The sequence below is a fragment of the Marmota flaviventris genome, chromosome X (genome assembly GCF_047511675.1).
Source record: "Marmota flaviventris isolate mMarFla1 chromosome X, mMarFla1.hap1, whole genome shotgun sequence".
Classification (NCBI taxonomy): Eukaryota; Metazoa; Chordata; class Mammalia; order Rodentia; family Sciuridae; genus Marmota; species Marmota flaviventris.
Genome location: NC_092518.1, coordinates 39,772,030 through 39,791,651, shown reverse-complemented (window position 1 = coordinate 39,791,651; position 19,622 = coordinate 39,772,030). Strand labels below are relative to the sequence as shown.

At 44.2% G+C, this 19,622-nt stretch overlaps 2 protein-coding genes across 3 annotated transcripts in view; one reads left to right on the top strand and one right to left on the bottom strand.

Annotated features, from left to right (window-relative positions):
* Positions 1–19,622, top strand: part of Syn1 (synapsin I) — a 53,862-nt gene that overhangs the window by 23,609 nt on the left and 10,631 nt on the right. The gene's annotated exons all lie outside the window — the stretch shown is intronic.
* On the bottom strand, positions 14,973–19,182 carry Timp1 (TIMP metallopeptidase inhibitor 1). The gene is made up of 6 exons (XM_027927262.2): positions 19,074–19,182; positions 18,029–18,157; positions 16,784–16,863; positions 16,473–16,599; positions 16,098–16,222; positions 14,973–15,246 (listed from the first exon to the last, which is right to left on the bottom strand). The coding sequence occupies exons 2-6, from the start codon at positions 18,147–18,149 to the stop codon at positions 15,076–15,078; spliced, it is 624 nt and encodes a 207-aa protein (XP_027783063.2). The 5' UTR covers positions 18,150–18,157; positions 19,074–19,182; the 3' UTR covers positions 14,973–15,075.

Sequence of the window (19,622 nt, the reverse complement as noted above, 5' to 3'; positions counted from 1 at the left end):
TGTTTATTAAGCTTCTTGCAAAGGTATGGAGAGCTTGAGATTTAGTTTAGTAGTAGAACATTTGCCTAGCATGTGTGAGGCTGTAGTTCAATCCTCAGCACTGAAAAAAAAAATGGAAATAGAGTAAGTTATTAAGGAAGTGCCCCATAAAAAACCCATCAGGCCCAAATAGTTTCACAAGGGAATTCTACCAAACCCTACCCTTCATCATGATCAATATATTCACTGGTTAAAGACCCCTTTATTTCAATGCCATATAAATTATTCCAAAGAATAGAAAATGAGGAGAAACTTACATGTTATTTTCTGGAGCAATTGTAACAGACAGAAAAACATGGACCATTTCACCCATGAATATTAATGCAAAAATCCTAAATAAAATATTAGCAAACAAATTCAAAACCACATTAAGAAAATAATATAGTTATTTTTAAGATGGAGAAAATAATATAGCATGACCAAGAGAATTTCCTTATGAAAATACAGAAATGGTTCATTCTAGGTAATACATTAATATAATACAACATATTTATAGATCTAAGAGGAAAATCATATGGTTATTTCTATAGATATTTGAAAAGTGACAAAAGTCAGTATCCATCCTTCCCCCCACCCCCAGCCCCAGTACTAAGGATTGAACACAGGGCCTTGTACATCCTAGGCAAGCAATCTTATCACTGAACTTCATCCCCAGCCCCTCTTTAAATTTTATTTTAAGACAAGATCTCACTGAGCTGCTCAGGTTGGCCTTGCATTTGCAATCTTTCTGCCTCCCCCTCCTGAGTAGCTGGGATTATAGGCATGTGCCGTCACACTTGGCTAAAATTCAACATTCATTCTGATATAAGCATTCAAAACTAGAAATCAATTGATACCACATTAACATGATAAATTTGTATATCTCAACTCGAAAATAAGACTTTAGATAAGACTGAAGACATTTCCTTTTTAATATTGTCCTGGAGGTATTGAGCCAATGCAGTTAAACTAGGAAAAATAATTATAGGCATAAGAATGGATGAAGAGGACATAAAATGTCTGCACTTATAGATGATATGATAGTATACCTAGAAATCCCCCAGAGAACCAATAAAAAAGCTAATTCAAGCAATCAAAAAATTATAAAAATCAACATAGACAAATCAGTAGTTTTCAAATACACAAATAGCCAAATAGAAGATATAATGGAAGAGAAAACATTATTTACAATAACAACAAAAGCTGGGCATAGTGCCATAATCCTAGCAACTTGGAAGGTTGGAGTAGGAGGATCAGAAGTTTGAGGCCAACCCAGGCAATTTAGCAAGACCTTTTCTTTCTTCCTTCCTTCCTTCCTTCCTTCCTTTCTTTCTTTCTTTTTCTTTTCTTTTTTTTTCTTTCTTTTTTTTTTTTTTTGGTACCAGGGATTGAACTCAGGGGCACTCAACCACTGAGCCACATCTCTAGCCCTATTTTGTATTTTATTTAGAGACAGGGTCTCACTGAGTTGCTTAGCACTTTGCTTTTGCTGAGGCTGGCTTTGAACTTGTGATCCTCCTGCCTCAACTTCCTGAGCCACTGGGATTACAGGCATACTCCACTGTGCCCAGCTAGCAAGACCTGTTCTAAAAATAAAATAAAAAGGGCTTGGGATGTAGCTCAGTGACACAATGCTCCTGGGATTGATCCCAGCATAAAATATTTTAGTATGCCAGGTATGGTGGCTCAAGCTTGTAATCCCAGCAAGTTCAAGGCCAGTCTCAGTAACTTAGTGAGGCCCTAAGCAACTTAAGGAAATTGTGTTAAAATAAAAAATAAAAAAGGTTGGGGATGTAGCTCAGTGGTTAAGTGCCCCTGCATTCAGTCCGCAGTATCTACCCCCAATATTTCAGTATTAATTCCCAAGGAATGTGCAAAATTATATGAGGAAAAGTTTTAAACACTCCTGAAAGATGTAAAGGAAGATTTAATAAAATGGAGTGGGTATAGTGGTACATGCCTATAATCCCAGCCACTTTGGAGGCTGAGCCAGAAGGATTGAAAGTTCAAAACCAGCCTCAGCAATCTAGTGAGGCCTTAAGCAATGTAGTGAGACTGTGTCTCAAAATTAAAAATAAAAAAGGGCTGGGGCATAGTTCAGTGGCTTAACAACCCTATACTCAATCCCCAGTACCTGTCCCCGCAAAAAGAAAAGGAAATGGAAAGACATTCTGTATTCCTGGCTAGAAGGAATTGACATCATAAAGATGTCAGTTCACCTCCTCAGATCTGTATTTAATTTAAAAATGTAATATGATTCCCCAATATACACATACTACTTTTATCTGGAGTTAGACAGGTTAATAGTAAGATTCATATAGAAAAGCCACCATGTCAGAATAATTAGGAAAACCCTGAGAAAGATGAGCAATGGGAGGAAACTAACCCTACCAACCTACAGGGAGTCTAACAGTTCTGTCACCAAGCACATCATGAAGCCTTTATAATTTAATCAGTATGATGCTAACACATAAACAGACTGACAGATTTAAGGGACAAAATTTTGATGTCCAGATATAGATCTATGTAACATTTGGAAATTTACTATATGATTAAAGTGTCAACTTAAGTTATTAGGGAAAAGAGGAATGTTTTAGTAAAGATTTATATGTGATATTTAAATTCTTCATTCATATGAAATTGATTTTCACATACGGTGTAAGGTTGTGACTTAGTCTGTTTTGTGTAGTATACCAAAATAACTGAGACTGGGTATTTTATAAAGAAAAGAGGTTTATTTATCTTACTGTTATGGAGATTCAAGAGCATGGCACCAGCTCTGGTGAGGATCTTCTGGCTATATCACAACATGGTAGATGTCATCATGGTAACAATGCTTGCATGAGGGAGAGATCACACGAAAGTCAGGAAGCCAGAGGGATTTGGGGACGAGGATCACGTGTGTGTGTGTGTGTGTGTGTGTGTGTGTGTGTTGCTGAGGATTGAACCCAGGGCCTTGTGCATGTGAGGCAAACACTCTACCAACTGAACTATTTCCCTAGCCAGGAGCACTCTTTTTATAACAACTCACTCTTGAGAGAGCTAGCTGGAGTCCCATTAGAACAACTTTAATCCCTTCTAAGGGCTGCATCCCCAGTCACCTAACCACCTTTCACAATGCCCCACATCTTAAAGGTTCCACACTGTAACATTGCCACACTGTGACCAAGCTTGGAAGCTTGAAACTTTGGGGATACACTCAAATCATATTTAAACCAGAACAGCTAAGTATGAATCCTCTTCATATTTTTCCTTATAGGTAATCCTTTTTTCTTTACTGAGCATGTATGCCACCTCTGTTATATAAAAAAAAATCAAATATGTGTATGGAAGGCTCTGTACTTTCTTTTCTGTTTCACTGGTCACTTTTTCCATACCTATACTAATGCAACACCATCCTGATAACATTTTCTCATTAAGTCTTGAATCTGATAGGGCAGTTATACCTCTTGGCTGTTCTATACTTATGAACAGGCTATTTTTGTCAGGGACAGAGAGAGCAGGACTTCTGAGTCTGGGAAAAAAGGACAGAGTTAATGGTAGGAAATGGCAAGGATGTTATACTCCCTGCAAGCCAGCTTGCCACCACCTCTCCCCTTTCATCTCCTGCCCTACCATGAGTCATGGAGGGATGAAATCTGGGTCTGAATTTATAGAAGCAGTCTTCCTCCATCCTGTACTTTGAAGCTTTGTTGGGAAGGTCACCCAGTCTCCATCTTGTGATGAGAGTCACATATTGGGACTCTGATAGTCTATTTCTATCCAGGTTGCAGGCTACTAGGAATCCTCTGGGGGGTGCTCAGCTCTGTTGTGTCTAAATAGTCACCAATGAACAGGGGAGATGTGGAAGTATCCTGTTAAACACAGGTTAACTTCTCTTCACCAAAACTCCCTTAGCATAGTGATCTGCTCACATCAACCTTGTCATGCAGACCAGGGGTGGGGGCTTCTCTGGGAATAGGGAATCCCCTTCCCTTGCCATCTCAAATCAGGTGATTTATGGTGCAAGCAATATTTATGGAGGGCTCACAATGTAGCAGATGGTATCCAATTCCAAGGCCTCTCTGGTTCCAGTCCCTGCTCCCTGTGGAGGAAAGAAAGAAAAGATGCAGCCAGTTGTGGTGGCACACGCCTGTATCTCTCATGATTCAGGAGACTGAGGTAGGAGGATGTCAAGTTCAAAGCCAGCCTTAACAACCTGGTGGGACCCTGTCCCAAAATAAAACAATAAAAAGGACTGTGGATGTAGCTTAGCAGTTAAGCACCCCTGGGTTCAATCCCTGGTACAAAAAACAAAAACAAAAGTAAGAAAAGAAAAGAAATAAAGAAAGGAAAGCATCCATTGACCAAAGGTGAGAATCAACAGGGTCAAGGATGTGAAAATTGTGTGAAGGGGACAGGGAAGGAGTGAGTGAAGAGCTAGAAAGAGGCGCATGGGAGATCTGTCAATGGGGTGGGATGTTACTTTTTTCTTTTCTCTGTGGGTGTGTATATGTGTGTGCATGCGCATGTACACGCACCATATTGGGGATGGAACTCAAGAGTGTTCTACCACTGAGCTATACCCCCCAGCCCTTTTTCAAAAATTTAATTTTGAGGAGTTACTGAGGTTTGCCTTGAGCTTGCAATCCTTCTGCCTCAGCCTCACAAGTAGCTGGTATTAAAGCAAGGGCACCACGCCTGGCAATTTTTTAAATAGTCTTTCATAAGTTGGGAAAACAATTAACTGATTAATTAATTAATTACTTTTGCAATACTGGAGATGGAACTCAGGGCCTTGTACATACTAGGCAAGCACTCCATCACTGAGCCACACCCCAGCTCTGGAAATTTCTTTTGAGTGGCTAGTTTTATTGAGATATGACAAATTCAGAAAAGGGGACCTATCCTAAGTGTACAGCTTGTTGAATTTTCATCATGAACACACTCTGTCACCTGTACCCAGATCAAGAAACAGTACCTGAACATAACTGCAGCACAGTTAGAAGCTGATGGTCTTCAGGAGACTCCCGGTGGTGTGGCAGTTGTGTGGTTGATGGCGTCAGAGAGATTTAAGTCTGAGGAAGGTGGAGAGTCTCGAGCTCACTGTGGTTAAATAGAAGTCTATGTCCAAGGCAGGAAGTCATTGCATGTGAAGGCTCAGTAGCAGATGTCGGATCACGAAGGAAGGCAGCCAAGTTCATGTTTCTTGTTCTTTTTTTTTTAATGTTCATTTTTTAGTTGTACACAATACCTTTATTTTGTGTATTTATTTTCATGTGGTGCTGAGGATCGAACCCAGGGCCTCACATGTGCTAGGCGAGTGCTCTATCACTGAGCCACAACCCCAGCCTTCTTTTTTTTAATATTTTTTTAGTTGTAGATGGACACAATATATTTATTTTTTTTTATTTTTAATGTGGTCCTGAAGATTGAACTCAGTGCTTCACACATGTGAGGCAAGCGCTCAACCGCTGAGCTACAGCCCCAGTCCCTCATGTTCTTTTTGCCAGTGCTCAGAGAAGCACATGCCGCTCTGGGCACTGTGCAAGACTGGGATTCTGGGAAATGGCCAAGCCCCTGGAAGCAATTTAGGCATGGCACTGCTTCACATGCTGTTGTCATAAGGGCATCAGGCACTAAGGCCAAGCAGAGGGGCCAGGGAACAGTGAAACCACACAGGGAATAACAAAGGGGAATCACAAACGGAGATGGAACAAGGAGTGGGGAATAGAGAACTGGAGCAGGAGCAGGGTAGGGGCCATGCAGGAGAAGCAGGGTGCAGGGAGCCAGAAAAACGAAGAGGAAGCAGGGAACAGCAAATGGAAGCAGGCAGTAGAAAGAACGGGGATGAGCTGGAGCAGCCAGGGGATACCTGTGACTGCAGGAACATTGAGGGACCCACTGAGGCCCAGTTGCATCCTTTCCTGTGGCTATTCAGGAAGCCCTCTTTATGCTTCTCCTTGAGACCCTTCCAAGGACACATTCTTGCATCTTGTAAAGGTCAGGTGTTCATCCCCTGAAGAGTCTGCAGGAGACAGAGGTCATACCCTGAGGGTCAGTTAAGATGTGACCAGATGTCCCTTGACTAGGACACACTGTGATCCCCAAGGGGCCAATTTCAAAGATTCAGGACATTGTTGGTTGGGAACGGAATTAGCTGCGGTCCACTGAAATTGGAGGTACAGTAACCTTCAGCTAGGGCACCTGGTGACAAGAATCCTCCAGAGATGGAAATTCTTTTTTTCTGGGCTGGTTCAGAGGGAGTTCATACAGGGTGAGGATAGGTTGAGTGACTGGCAGTGAGAAATTCCTAAAGGAACCTCTCTTCATGGGTGTTACTGCAGTTGTTCTTGGTAGATATTCTCTCTCTCTCTCTCTCTCTCACACACACACACACACACGCATGCACAAACACATATAAAACAATACTGCTTTTATTTGGGGGTGTTTCTATCAATAAGAGATTCAGGCCTTGGTTAGAGACTGTGAGGGGGAAACAACAGGGGAGAACACTGGGACTGAGAAGCATTTATGGTTTTAAGGGTTAGGGTCTGAGTCCTATCAGTAGCTTTTGGTTTTGTTTGGTTTGGGTTTTAGTGCTAGGAATGGAACCCAGGGCCTCAGGCGTGCTAGGTAAGCACTCTACCACTGAGCTATCCCCCAACCCTGGTGATTTTGAACTCATAATGCTGTGTGGTGTCAGTGAGGCATGACCTCTATCCCCTCCAGTCTCTTCAAGGGATGAAAACCTGCACTTCACAAGAATTGCACTTTTCACTGCCCAAGAGTGGTCTTAGAGTCAGGAACAAAGCATGGGCCAGAAGGAAAATACGATTCATAGCAGGGGCATGCAGGACATGAGGATGGGGGATTGAAGCAAGACATGTCCATGGTCCATGTCACCCCCAATCATGAGAGTATTTTGGGAGCATCTATCTAACAATATTGCTCTCCTAGGGTTAGGGGGAGGCCCCCAGGGTGTGTTGGGGAGAAAGCACACTGAGTCTGGAGACTCACCTCCTTAGGTCAGAGGTGTAGCTCTCCACAAAGGCTTAGCAGGAGGTCCAAGCTCAGTGGTCGATAAATAGTCAACATTGGGAGGTACAGCTAAGGCATTCCTGCCCACATGAACCAGCCCCCTTTTACCCTCTCAGGGGCTAGTAGCTCTAGCCTTCTACTGGAGCAGGGAATTGGTAATTGGGAATATATCTGGGCTCTAACAGCTTCTTAAACCAACTTTCAATCAATCTTCCTTTAAAAAAAAAAAAACTCAGGCTTAGTCAGGTACATTGGCACATGCCTATAATCCCAATGACTAAAGAGGCTGAGGCAGGAGGGTTGCAAGTTCAAGGCTAACCTCAGCAACTTAGTGAGACCCTGTCTCAAAATTAAAAATAAAAAATGGGCTGAATTTGAGCTGCAATTGTGGCTCAGTGGTAGAGCACTTGCCTAGCATGTGTGAGGCACAGGGTTTGATTCTCAGCACCACACACAGATAAATGAATAAAATAAAGGTTCATTAACATCTAAAAAATATTTTTCAAAAATGGGCTGGAGGGGCTGGGTTGTGGCTCAGTGGTAGAGCACTTGCCTTGCACATGTGAGGCCCTAGGTTTGATCCTCAGCACCACATAAAAATGCATAAGTGAAATAAAAGTGTTATGTCCATCTACAACTAAAAAAAAATATTTGAAAAAAATGGGCTGGAAACGGAAAGTGGTAAAACTCTCCTGAGGTCAACCCTCCATACCAAAACAAAAACAAAATGCTAAGGCTTCACCCCTACATCCAGAAGGAACTTGTGCCCTATCCATTTCTTTAGTTGAGGTTCTACGTGTAATCAGGGTTGGTTCTCTGATTTTTAGCACGTCTACTGGCATAGAAGGTATCCAGAGCTGAATAGTGAGATATTGGTGTCATTCACAATTAATAAAAAGGAAAGGCAGGTCTTATATAAATTGACCTCTCCATCTGTCACTGGGTAGTGGCCAGAGATGGCTCACCATATGGGGTAGTGTGTTGGGAGCTCTTCTAGCAGGAATATTTTCCAAATGGAATTATTTAAGGATGAAGGGGCAATTGATAAAGAATATATGGATAGGTAGATTTTTCTGAATAGAAAAAGTTTTATTTTATATATTTATTATTATTTTGACACTAGGAATTGAACCCAGGGGCATTTTACCACTGAGCCACATCACCAGCTATTTTTATTTTATGCTTTAATTTTTGAGTCAGGGTTACTCAGAGTTTCTTAAGTCCTTGATAAATAGCCTGATCTGGCCTCAAACTTGTACCTGCCTCAGTCTCCCAAATCACTGGGATTATAGGCATGCACCACTGTGATAGGCTGAATAGATTTTCTAAAACAGGCTTATCGATGATACAAATATCAATAGTGAAAATTTCTAAATGGAAAGACTTGACACTGATGAGAGGGCTCATCAATGGAGCCTTTTGCTGGGCAGGTATGAATGGGGGAATTTATCATTCCTACTGAACAATGGAGAGACATGCCGTGGGTCAAAATGAGTGAATGGGAAGATTTGCCAGTAGAGCCTGTCAGTGGGAATTATTTCATAGAGAAATATTCATGAAAAAAAATATTCACGAGTAGAGAGATGTTTCAACTGGTGCAATGCTGATGGGTGGATAGTTATGAACAGAGGTATTTGTGGCTGGGGTCATCAGCAGGCAATAGATTCCTGCTGGATAGTTGTGAATGAGAAGATTTGTCAGTAGGGGAGATCAATGGGGAGATGGCAATGCAATATTTATGAATAAGAAGATATTTCTTAGTGGGGTATTTGTGAAGAGGGAATTTGTCTCAGTGAGGAGAGGGGACTAATCAAAGGAAGGATTTACCAAGGGCTTAGAGATTTGTTATCTGTAGTCTTGACAACAGTAGAGATTTATAAAAGGAGGGATTTGTCCACAATGAGGACTGCATAGTGGGGAACATTATCATAGGGTGGGAGATAGGTTTTCTCAGATGTCTTTGAAAATGTTGATATTTGTCGGTGGAGGGAAATGCACCCTGGAAAGCATTATGCAGCCATCACAATAAGAATAATAATATTTCAAATGAGCATATTAAATATTTGTAACATCTCAAGATTATCATGATTGTAAGGTATTTTTTTTCTTATTATCTTTTTTTATTGGTTGTTCAAAACATTACAAAGCTCTTGACATATCATATTTCATACATTAGATTCAAGTGGGTTATGAACTCCCATTTTTACCCCAAATACAGATTGCAGAATCACATCGGTTACACATCCACATTTTTACATAATGCCATAATAGTAACTGTTGTATTCTGCTACCTTTCCTATCCTCAACTATCCCCCCTCCCCTCCCCTCCCATCTTCTCTCCCTACCCCATCTACTGTAATTCATTTCTCTCCTTGTTTTTTTTCCCATTCCCCTCACAACCTCTTATATGTAATTTTGTGTAACAATGAGGGTCTCCTTCCATTTCCATGCAATTTCCCTTTTCTCTCCCTTTCCCTCCCACCTCATGTCTCTGTTTAATGTTAACCTTTTCCTCCTGCTCTTCCACCCTGCTCTGTTCTTAGTTGCTCTCATTATATCAAAGAAGACATTTGGCATTTGTTTTTTAGGGATTGGCTAGCTTCACTTAGCATAATGTGCTCTAATGCCATCCATTTCCCTTGCAAATTCCATGATTTTGTCATTTTTTAGTGCAGAGTAATACTCCATTGTGTATAAATGCCACATTTTTTTTTTATCCATTCATCTATTGAAGGGCATCTGGGTTGGTTCCACAGTCTAGCTATTGGGAATTGTGCTGCTATGAACATCGATGTGGCAGTATCCCTGTAGTACGCTCTTTTAAGGTCTTCAGGGAATAGTCCGAGAAGGGCAATAGCTGGGTCAAATGGTGGTTCCATTCCCAGCTTTCCCAGGAATCTCCATACTGCTTTCCAAATTGGCCGCACCAATTTGCAGTCCCACCAGCAATGTACAAGAGTACCCTTTTCCCCACATCCTCACCAGCACTTGTTGTTGTTTGACTTCATAATGGCTGCCAATCTTATTGGAGTGAGATGGTATCTTAGGGTGGTTTTGATTTGCATTTCTCTGACTGCTAGAGATGGTGAGCATTTTTTCATGTACTTGTTGATTGATTGTATGTCCTCCTCTGAGAAGTGTCTGTTCCCGTCCTTGGCCCATTTGTTGATTGGGTTATTTGTTATCTTATTGTTTAATTTTTTGAGTTCTTTGTATACTCTGGATATTAGGGCTCTATCTGAAGTGTGAGGAGTAAAAATTTGTTCCCATGATGTAGGCTCCCTATTTACCTCTCTTATTGTTTCTCTTGCTGAGAAAAAACTTTTTAGTTTAAGTAAGTCCCATTTGTTGATTCTTGTTATTAATTCTTGTGCTATGGGTGTAAGTTAAACTAAGATTTCTAGAGTGCATCAAATTGTTGCTACTAATATACCTTATTTTCAGTTTTATATACTATTTCTTTTTTGAGAGAGAGAGAGAATTTTTTTAATATTTATTTTTCAGTATTCAGTGGACACAACATCTTTATTTTATTTTTATGTGGTGCTGAGGATCGAACCCAGCGCCCTGCGCATGCCAGGGGAGCGCGCTACCGCTTGAGCCACATCCCAGCCCCTATATACTATTTCTAATATCAAGTATTATTTGTAATATTGTAATAAGCAATACTGATAAGAATTATCATTGGGGCACACATCTGTAATCCCAGTGACTTGGTAAATTAAGGTAGGAGATTGTAAGTTTGAGGCCAGCCTCAGCAATGTAGTGAAATCTTGTCTCAAAATAGAAGTAAGAAAGGAGCTGGGTGTGGTGGCACATGCATGTAATCCCAGCAACTTGGGAGGCTGAGGTAGGAAGATTGCAAGTTCAAAGCCAGCCTCAGCAATTTAACAAGGCACTTAGCAAGTCAGTGAGACCCTGTCTCTAAATAAAATATGAAAAAGGTCTGGGGATATGGCTCAGTGTTTAAGTGTTCCTGGGTTCAATCCCCGGTACCAAAAAAGAAGAAAAAAAGTGTAAAAAAGGGGCTGGGGCTATAGCTCAGAGTAGAGTGCCCTTAGGCTCAATACCCACCACCACAAAAAAAATTATCACTACTAAAGTTACATATTAATTTATACTTACTATAAATACTACTTATAACTGCTATATGATCTCATTTAATAAGCACATTGTCACTATGAGTTGGACACACTCTTTATCCCTATTTTACAGATGTGGTAACTGAGGCATAGAATGGCATATGGTTTCCCCAAGGACGTAGAGCTAGGACATGGCAGGGACAGGATTTAAGTGCAGATGACCAACCTCCTGGGTTCATGGCTTTTTGTTGTTGTTTGTGGTGCTGGGGATTGAATCAAGGGCCTTGTGCATGTGAGGCAAGCACTCTACCAACTGAGCTACAACCCTAGCCCAGGGTTCATGGTCTTAATCAGTATACTACACTGCCTGTCTAGAAATTAAGTCACTGTCAGTAATATTGCACATTAAGTTTTTGTTATGAGAGATTGTTTGTTTGTCTGTTGTTTGCACATGTGTGGTGCTCAGGATGGAACCCTGAAAAATATTCAAGGGCAAATACTCCTCATAATCATCCTTCAACCTCTGAAGGACTCTGGGTAGAGAAGTGATGCCCATTTTTATTTGTTCTTTTTAGATATGCATGACAATAGAATGTATTTTGACATATTATACATACATGGAGTATCACTTCCCATTCTTGTGGTTGTAGAGGAAGTGGAATTACACTGGTCGTGTATTCATATATGAACATAGGAAAGTTATGTCTGATTCATTCCATTGTCTTTCCTATTCCCATCCCCCCTCCCTTCTGTTCATTCCCCTTTGTTTAATCCAATGAACTTGTATTCTTCCCTCCACCCCCTTATTGGGTATTAGTATCTGCATATCAGAGAGAACATTTGGCCTTTGGTTTTTTGGGGATTGGTGATACCCTTTTTTTTTTTTTTTTTGGTTCCAGAGAGATTGAACTCAGGGGCACTTACCACTGAGCCACATCCCCAGCCCTATTTTTTATTTTATTTAGAGACAGTGTCTCACTGAGTTACTTAGAGCCTTGCTTTTGCTGAGGCTGGCTTTGAACTTGAGATCTTCCTGCCTCAGCCTCCCAAGCCACTGGGATTACAGGCATGTGCCACTGCACTGGGCTGTGATTCCCATTTTTTAAGCAGGAAGACTGAGGCTCAGGTAAGGGAAGGGCCAGTCCCCAAGTTACCCTGAGCTAGATCTCATGCTGCACACCTCATATTACTGTGACTCCTCCACATGCTTCCTCTTGGCCATCATAGTCTCCAAAAAGATTCACACAGAGACACACTGAATGCTTGGGGGCTGTTCACTTTAATGGATTTTCTAGAAGGGTGGTGGGGGTGTGATTATCCCAGGACTGCAGATCCTGCCAGGAGCTTGTGCCAGTTCTCTTGAGGAGGTAGCCTTGTATGCTGTTCTGGTCTCCATGTACACTGAAGTACTAGTCAGCAGTGTCCATGCTGGACTGGGTCTGGGTACAGGACCCATCTGTGGGGTAAACTGGCTATCAGAATGATCACCACACTGGGTTCTATCCTTCCCCTGCCACCTTCTACTGCACCTTCCTCCCCAGGGCTAGGATAGCTGAGGGCTCAAAGAATGAGCCCTGAAATCATAGAGCAACTCAAAAGTGCAGGGAGTTGGTACTAAGGTTTAGTGAATTATCAGGAGCTATTGAAGTCTCACTGTCAGCAACAAGGTCACTAGGGCCAAAACAGGACCCAGGCCTTTCCCTTGGAGTTACATCATTCAGCAAAGGCTGCTGTTTGCTCCTTTTAGTAGACTGGGGGCCAATCCCCTGGGGAGACACAGATATTGTTACTGCAATGGATGTTCCCTCCTAAGGCAAGTAGGTATTTAAAATCTGCCCATCCTGATCCAGTGCATAATTTGGGCCTAGGTAACCTCCTACGAGTATAGAAATCTCTGCAGCAGGACCACAGAGGACAGAGGGGTCCATGCTTGGTGACTCAGGATACCCTAGAGGAGACCTGTTGTTTTTTTTTCACTACTGGTGATTGAATCCAGGGTCTTGAGCATCCTAAGCAAGTACTCTACCACTGAGCTGCATGCCCCCAACCCAAGACTCGCATTCTTATTGGTAGGAGCAACATGTAGTTGGATGGGAGAGAATTTGAGGGGGGGATTTTTTTTTCCACCAAAGAAGACATATTTTCCCCATTCACCTAAGGGTGGGGACAGTGACAAAGGTTTGGGTCAGGAATCCTCACTGGACAAGCATCAGGACAGTGCCTGAGAGCTGTTTGCCAATTGATAGTCCATTGTCAATGAGTTTATCAACTGCTGAGATTTGTGAATAGAGGAATTCACAACTGTGGGATAACTTATCACCTTTTTTAAGGGCCAACTTGGGTGTTCCACTGAGTGTTTGCCCCAATCTGAAATTCTGACTCCTATGGCCTCCCTTGAGTCAGGACCTTTGGATACTATAGGCGGGATGCAAGGACTGGGAAGGGCTTAGCAGAGCCTAGGCCCAACTGCAGGAACAAGGAGACCTAGGAAGGGAGTGTTTGGAGGGTCTCTCACTCAGTTTTTTGACTTGTTTCATTTTTTTTTTTTTTGCAGTGCTAGGGATTGAACCCAAGGGCACAACTGAGCTATATCCTCACCCCTTTTCAGATAGGGTCTTGCTAAGTTGCTGATGCTGCTCAAAATTAGATCCTCCTGCTTCTGCTTCCTGAGTCACTGGGATTACAGGCATGCACCACCAAGACCCAGGTTCTATGTAGGAAGATGAGCCAGAAAAGTGAGAGTCAGGTCCAGAGACCTGTTTAGATGAGGAGACAGCTGCATGGGGAAGGAGTGTAGAGGTTATGGGCTGATACATCTGGTTGTTCCAGATTATGAACTCTACCTGCACTAAATTGCTGTCACAGTTTCCTCCAGAGTTGGTCAGAAGAGTATAGAGAGGAGGAAAAGGGAGGGGAGATTAGAACAAAGCTTGGAGATACCTTCTCTCCATCCAACCTCTTCTATACTCCAAATAACCCCTAAGTAAGGAATCTTCTGCAGGCCATGGATGGAGGGCCAGGGCTACCCCTTCTTCCCTGGCTGGGTTACAGTGGGGACCCTTTTACTCAAGACAGATTTATACTACAAAGCCTAAGGGTGGGGACATGACAAAGGTTTGGGTGGGGAATCCTACTGAACAAACATCAGGAGAATGCCTGAGAGCTTTTTCCAATTGATTGGGCTTTTGTCAAGGAGTTTGTGAACTGCTGAGATTTGTGAATAGGGGAATTTACAGCTGTGGGATAACTTATTAACTAGAGAGTCCTGGGCAAATAGGAATTAGAAATCATTATAGTAAAATATTTTAAAGTGTTGAGTAGAGAAACTATTTATTAAGTTGGAATTGTTTATGCACATTAAATAACTATTACTGATGTTGCAGATCAGCAGTTCTAAGGCCAATGTTGAGATTATTGCCAGGAGCTGTCACACATGCCTGTAATCCCAGTGACTCAGGAGGCTGGGGTAGGAGGATTACATGTTCAAAGCCAGCCTCAGCAACTTAGTGAGGCCCTAAACAACGTAGTGAGACCCTGTCTCAAATAAAATATAAAAAGGGTTGAAGATGTGGCTCAGTGGTTAAGAGCCCCTGGGTTTAATCCCCAGTACCAAAAAAAATATTATTACCAATACATAAACTTTTATGTAAAATATAAAACCCCAACATTTTCTTTTTTTGCTAAGTGTGGAATCCAGGGCCTGTGCATGTTAAGCAAGCACCCTTCCCCTGAGCTACACCTCCAGCCCCAAACCCAACATCTTGCATCCCTCCCTGCCTCATTGGTCCCAGGGTACCCCCACCAGTTCATCACTAACATGGGTTTGTTCCCAAGCACTACAGAGACAGTGTCTGCTGAGTGGTAGCTCTTTATTTCATCATCTTGGAGAAAAAAAAGTTGGGAGTTGGAAGGGGGCAAACACCATGTGGGCTTCAGCTTCCACTGGAGGCAGGCTTCAGGCCATCCGGAATCGTAGGGACTGCCAGGTACACACCCCTGGCTCCCGGGGCAGGCAAGCCAGGTTACGGCTCTGGAATCCTTTCTCAGAGCCATCGAGGAGCTGGTCTGTCCACAAGCACTGAGTGTCTTTCTCCAGTTTGCAGGGAATGGATGAACAGGCAAACACCTGAAAGAGAAGAGAGAGGTTCACCTTTGAGGGCTTCTCCTTCTCCTCCTCCCTCCTGTGGAGAACATTCCCCTCTTCGCCTTGCAATCTTGAGCTGCTGGAGAGACCCAGGAAGAGACCCTTCCCTTGGGGGAACAGGAAGCCAGTGAAAGGATCATTGTACTAGAAAAGTGGTTAGGAAATAGTCGCTTGGGATCAGTCAGGCAGACTGGGGAATTTTCCCATGGGGCAAGGAACAACTGGCAGTAGTAGGGAAGAGCAGGTGTGCAGGGAATTTAAGCATAAGATAGGTAGTAGGGCCTCTCAGTCGTTGGGATCACAGGACATCCGGGGGTATCAAGGAACAGTCTTAGAATAGCCAGGTCAATGTAATGCACCTGGCGAGTAGATCAGTCAACTGCAAGGCAAGAATGAGATGCGTTGGGGAGAGTTGGTAGGTATGGAAAACAACACTTTGGGTTGTTGGAGATGTTCTAGGGAAGTAAAAAAAAAAAAAAAAATATATATATATATATATATATATATATATATATATATATATCTCCCAGGGGTCGGGAACTGGAAGTGGGATTACAGAATAGTCACCAGGGAGAGTTAGAGGGGCAGGTAAAGACGTCAAGGAGCAGGCAGTCCCAAGGTTATCAGACACAGGGCAGAGGATAAACCAGAATTTCCAAGGGAGCAATCTCAGGTTTGGGGAAGTAGCAAGAGAGAGCAGGGACAGCTCATGGGTTTGGGAAGCAGATATAAGGACAAGGAATAGCCAGTGGAGGGGGCAAGAAATGAGCCCACGGTTTGGGAAAGAACCCCAAGAACAATGTCCCGGTGGAAGGCAGAGCTCAGGCACTCACTGTGCATGCCTCGCAGCCAGCACTGTAGGTCTTGGTGAAGCCCTTGCGCTGAGCTGGGCTCAGACTGGTCCAGGGAGCCACGAAACTGCAGGTGGTGATGTGCAAGAGCTTATTCTGCAGTTGTCCTGGGAGGGAGGGGGGGAACCAACAGGCAGCTTTTGATTGGCTCGGTCAGGAGACAGGACGACATCTGATTGGCGCCCTGGGCATACAGACCCCCCAACTAGGCAAAGTCTCAGCCTTCTGATAGGCTGAAATTGGGGCGGTCCCAATTTCAACTGAGACCATTCCTTTCAAAGCCTCACCCCCACCCGGTTGCTGGGCAGCTTCTGAGAACGGGTTGGTGTGGCCCAGGGCGAAGGGGTGGAGCCTCACCCGCGATGAGAAACTCCTCGCTGCGGTTCTGGGAGCTGTGGACGTATCCGCAGACGCTCTCCATAGCGGGGGTGTAGAGGAACCGGATGTCAGCGGCAGGCCCCAAGGCCTGGAAGCCTTTGAACATCTGTTGATGGATGAGGGGAAGAGTCTCTTTTACTGACATAATCCTCCCACTCGTCGTTCTTCCCTGAAGTCATCTACCTAATTCCCCAGATCACAATTTCCTCACCAACCCGCTGTGGCAGGAGGCTTCTGTTTTGAGGAGGAGGAAGATGTTGGGGACTGCTAGGGAGGGGGCAGGGGGATACCTTTGTCATCTTGATCTCATAACGCTGGTAAGCCATGTCCTGGTTGACTTCTGGGAGCCCCATAAACTTGGCTCTTATGACTGCAGGAGAGGAGGGGAAGGAAAGGAGTCAAAGGAACAGCATTAACCAAAAAAAATCATCATCATATTAATACCAGTAAAGCACAGATACAAATAGGGATTAATGAGTGCCAGACAGCATGCTAAGTGATTTATACATCTGTTAGTTGATTCATCTATGTATTGAAGTTCTAATCTTCATCAGGCACTACTTTAAGCCTTTTTCATTTGTATATTCATCTGTTCATGCACCCAACAAATATTTCAGATTGCCTACTGCATGTCAGGCACTGTTCAAGGCTTTAAAGATACAACAGTGAACAAAACACTGAAGTCCCTTCACATTCTACCTAGGAGACAGATTAAAAAGAAACAAAATAAATAAATTTGTGGAATTAGAAGATGTTAAGGGCAATTGGGAATTACAGAGCTGGGTAAAGAGGCGACAAAGATTCTTTGCTTGACCAAACTTGAGTCAGGTTCCTGAATGTTCTCCCAGGCCCATCTGTTCACTTTCTTGTAAAATTCAGTTTAAGGAAAGAACCCTGCTAAGTCAGTTTACCCCACCTTCATTTAACTCCCCTCAATATCTGATGGGGGTTCCTCATTCTTCCCCCATCCCCCCATGATGTCTGATCACACTGGCCTGTCTTCAGCAAGAACATTGTTAGGTCAGAAGTCCACTCCCTTACTCCTGATGTTTTCTCTTAGTGATGTTCCATTAACTGACCTCTAAATTGATCATTGGCTATAGATTCCCATTTACCCATGCTATATTGGGAGTTGAAACCAATCTATTTCCCTTCTGCAAAATTCCCTTGCCATGGTCCCTTACCTACTGGGATGGTCCTGAATAATCTGTCTTTAACAGAGGATCAGGACTAGGGGGCAAGAGCTAACATTTTAATCGGGATGTTCAGGTAAATCCACCCCAGAAGGTGACTTTTGGGGCAGTCATCCATTTGGATACCTGAGGGGAAGGGTGTACCAGTGGAAGGAGCAGCCAGCACAAAGGCTGAGGTGTTTGGACATGATGTACCCATGGAAATCAGGATGCTATTGTGGCCACAACAGAGATATGCAGGGGTGAGCTGAATTTTTCTAGAGTTAACCACCATTGTGAGATCCTCTGGACTGAGAGGGAAAGCTAAGCAGAGTGTGTGGGTAGAGAAGGGGTCAAACTCACCAACATCGGAGTTGCAGAAAGCTGTCTGTGGGTGGGGTGGGGCACAGGTGCAGGCCCAGCTGGGGGCTATTAGTGACAGCAACAACAGGATGCCAGAGGCCAGGGGTACAAAAGGGGCCATGGTAGTTTCTGTAGGGGAGAGAAGCATCAGGTGGCCCCCAGCCCAGCTGATCTGCTGACCCCTGGCAGCCTGGGGAGGGAGAATTATGGGACTGGGATTTGGGCCTGAGATGTTGGGAAGTTTGGGGATCTTAAGAGAGTTGGGGAGCACAGAGGAGTGTGGGGATTTAGAGTTGGGAGAGTTTAGGAATTTGTGGAGTTCAAGTGATTTAGGGGACTGAGTTGGGGAATTTGGAGGTTGTCATTTGGTGAATAAGAGGCCTGGGAAGTTTGAGGATTTAAGGGGGTTGGGAAAGTCTGGAAGCTGAAAAGTTTGGTGGGGAGAAATTTGGATATTGTGGTCTAGAAGAGTTTGGGGGAGGTCAGGGGTTATGCATATTGAGATATAGGTGGCTGGGGATTTTAAAGAGTTGAATTGGGAGGAGGTTGGGTTTTAGGGAGCTGGGGGAATTTGGGAGTCCAATGGGTTAGGGGAAGTGGTGGGGGGCTAAAGGTGATGGAGGTACTTGGGGGATGTGAGGGCAGAGGAAGTTTTGAGATTTAGGTGTTTGGGGAAGGAGGAGTTTGGGGATAGGGAGAGTTTAGGGAATGCAGAGGTTTGGAGTGGGGGACTTAGTGGGGCAATGAGTGGATCCCAGGGAGTTGGAAGGCTGGGGAGACTTTGTGGTATTAGGGGGTCATGGGTTTGGGGAAGCTGGGGGTGGATGCCAGGGGTTCAAGGGAGTTTGGAGTGCCGGTTTGGGGGGCAGAATTCCAGATGCCCCCTTTACGTGCCCCCTCTCATCCCCAACCAGCACAGGGTCCTGGTACTCGCAGGCCAGGCAGAGTATCTGGCACCCGAGTAGAAAGGTCAGCAGCCAGCACACGGACAGGATCCAGTCGGGCCCAGCCCCAGCCCCACCAGGACAGACGGATCTCCGCTTACCTCGCTGTATCTCTAGGCGCTGGGTCTGCGGCGATGGCGGCAGGGCCTGAGCGGTAGAGGATAAATGTCCACCACGCGAGGGGCGGGGTTGGCGAGGAAATCACAGGCCTGCAGGCTTCCTGGATGTTATTACTCATCCGCCCACCATCAGAGCAGGGCAGCCCAAAGAGCCACCCTCCTCTGCCCGCCCGCTCCTCCCGCCCGCCACGCCCGCCGCACCCCTCCCCCAGCTCCACGTCGTGAGCATTCCTGCCTAGCGGCCTCCTAGGAGAGGCGACAGTCCGCCAAGTCCCTGAAATCGCCCAGTTCTCTCCAATCACCCACATCTCCCAAATTCCCCACGGCCGAAGCCCGACTTATTTCATTCTTTCAACATTGTGCATCAACTGTGTGCCGAGCCCATAAAACCCCCTTCCATTCCTGGTGTGTCTGACGTTCTGGTGAGGGGGTGGACAGGGGACAAATTAAGCAGAAGCGGTGGAGGGAGATAAGGCAAGCGAATGGGGAGAAACACAAAGTGAGGAAAGTGAGGCACCAAGAGGTTACGTG

What these genes read in the sequence shown, in the direction of transcription:
- Timp1 (XM_027927262.2), bottom strand. Translation starts at nt 18,149, where the DNA reads ATGGCCCCTTTTGTACCCCTGGCCTCTGGCATCCTGTTGTTGCTGTCA. An exon ending in ATGAGATCAAGATGACAAAG is followed by an intron (nt 16,600 to 16,783) that starts GTATCCCCCTGC and finishes ATCCATCAACAG; the next exon opens with ATGTTCAAAGGCTTCCAGGC. An exon ending in CTGGCTGCGAGGCATGCACA is followed by an intron (nt 15,247 to 16,097) that starts GTGAGTGCCTGA and finishes CTTCTCTTTCAG; the next exon opens with GTGTTTGCCTGTTCATCCAT.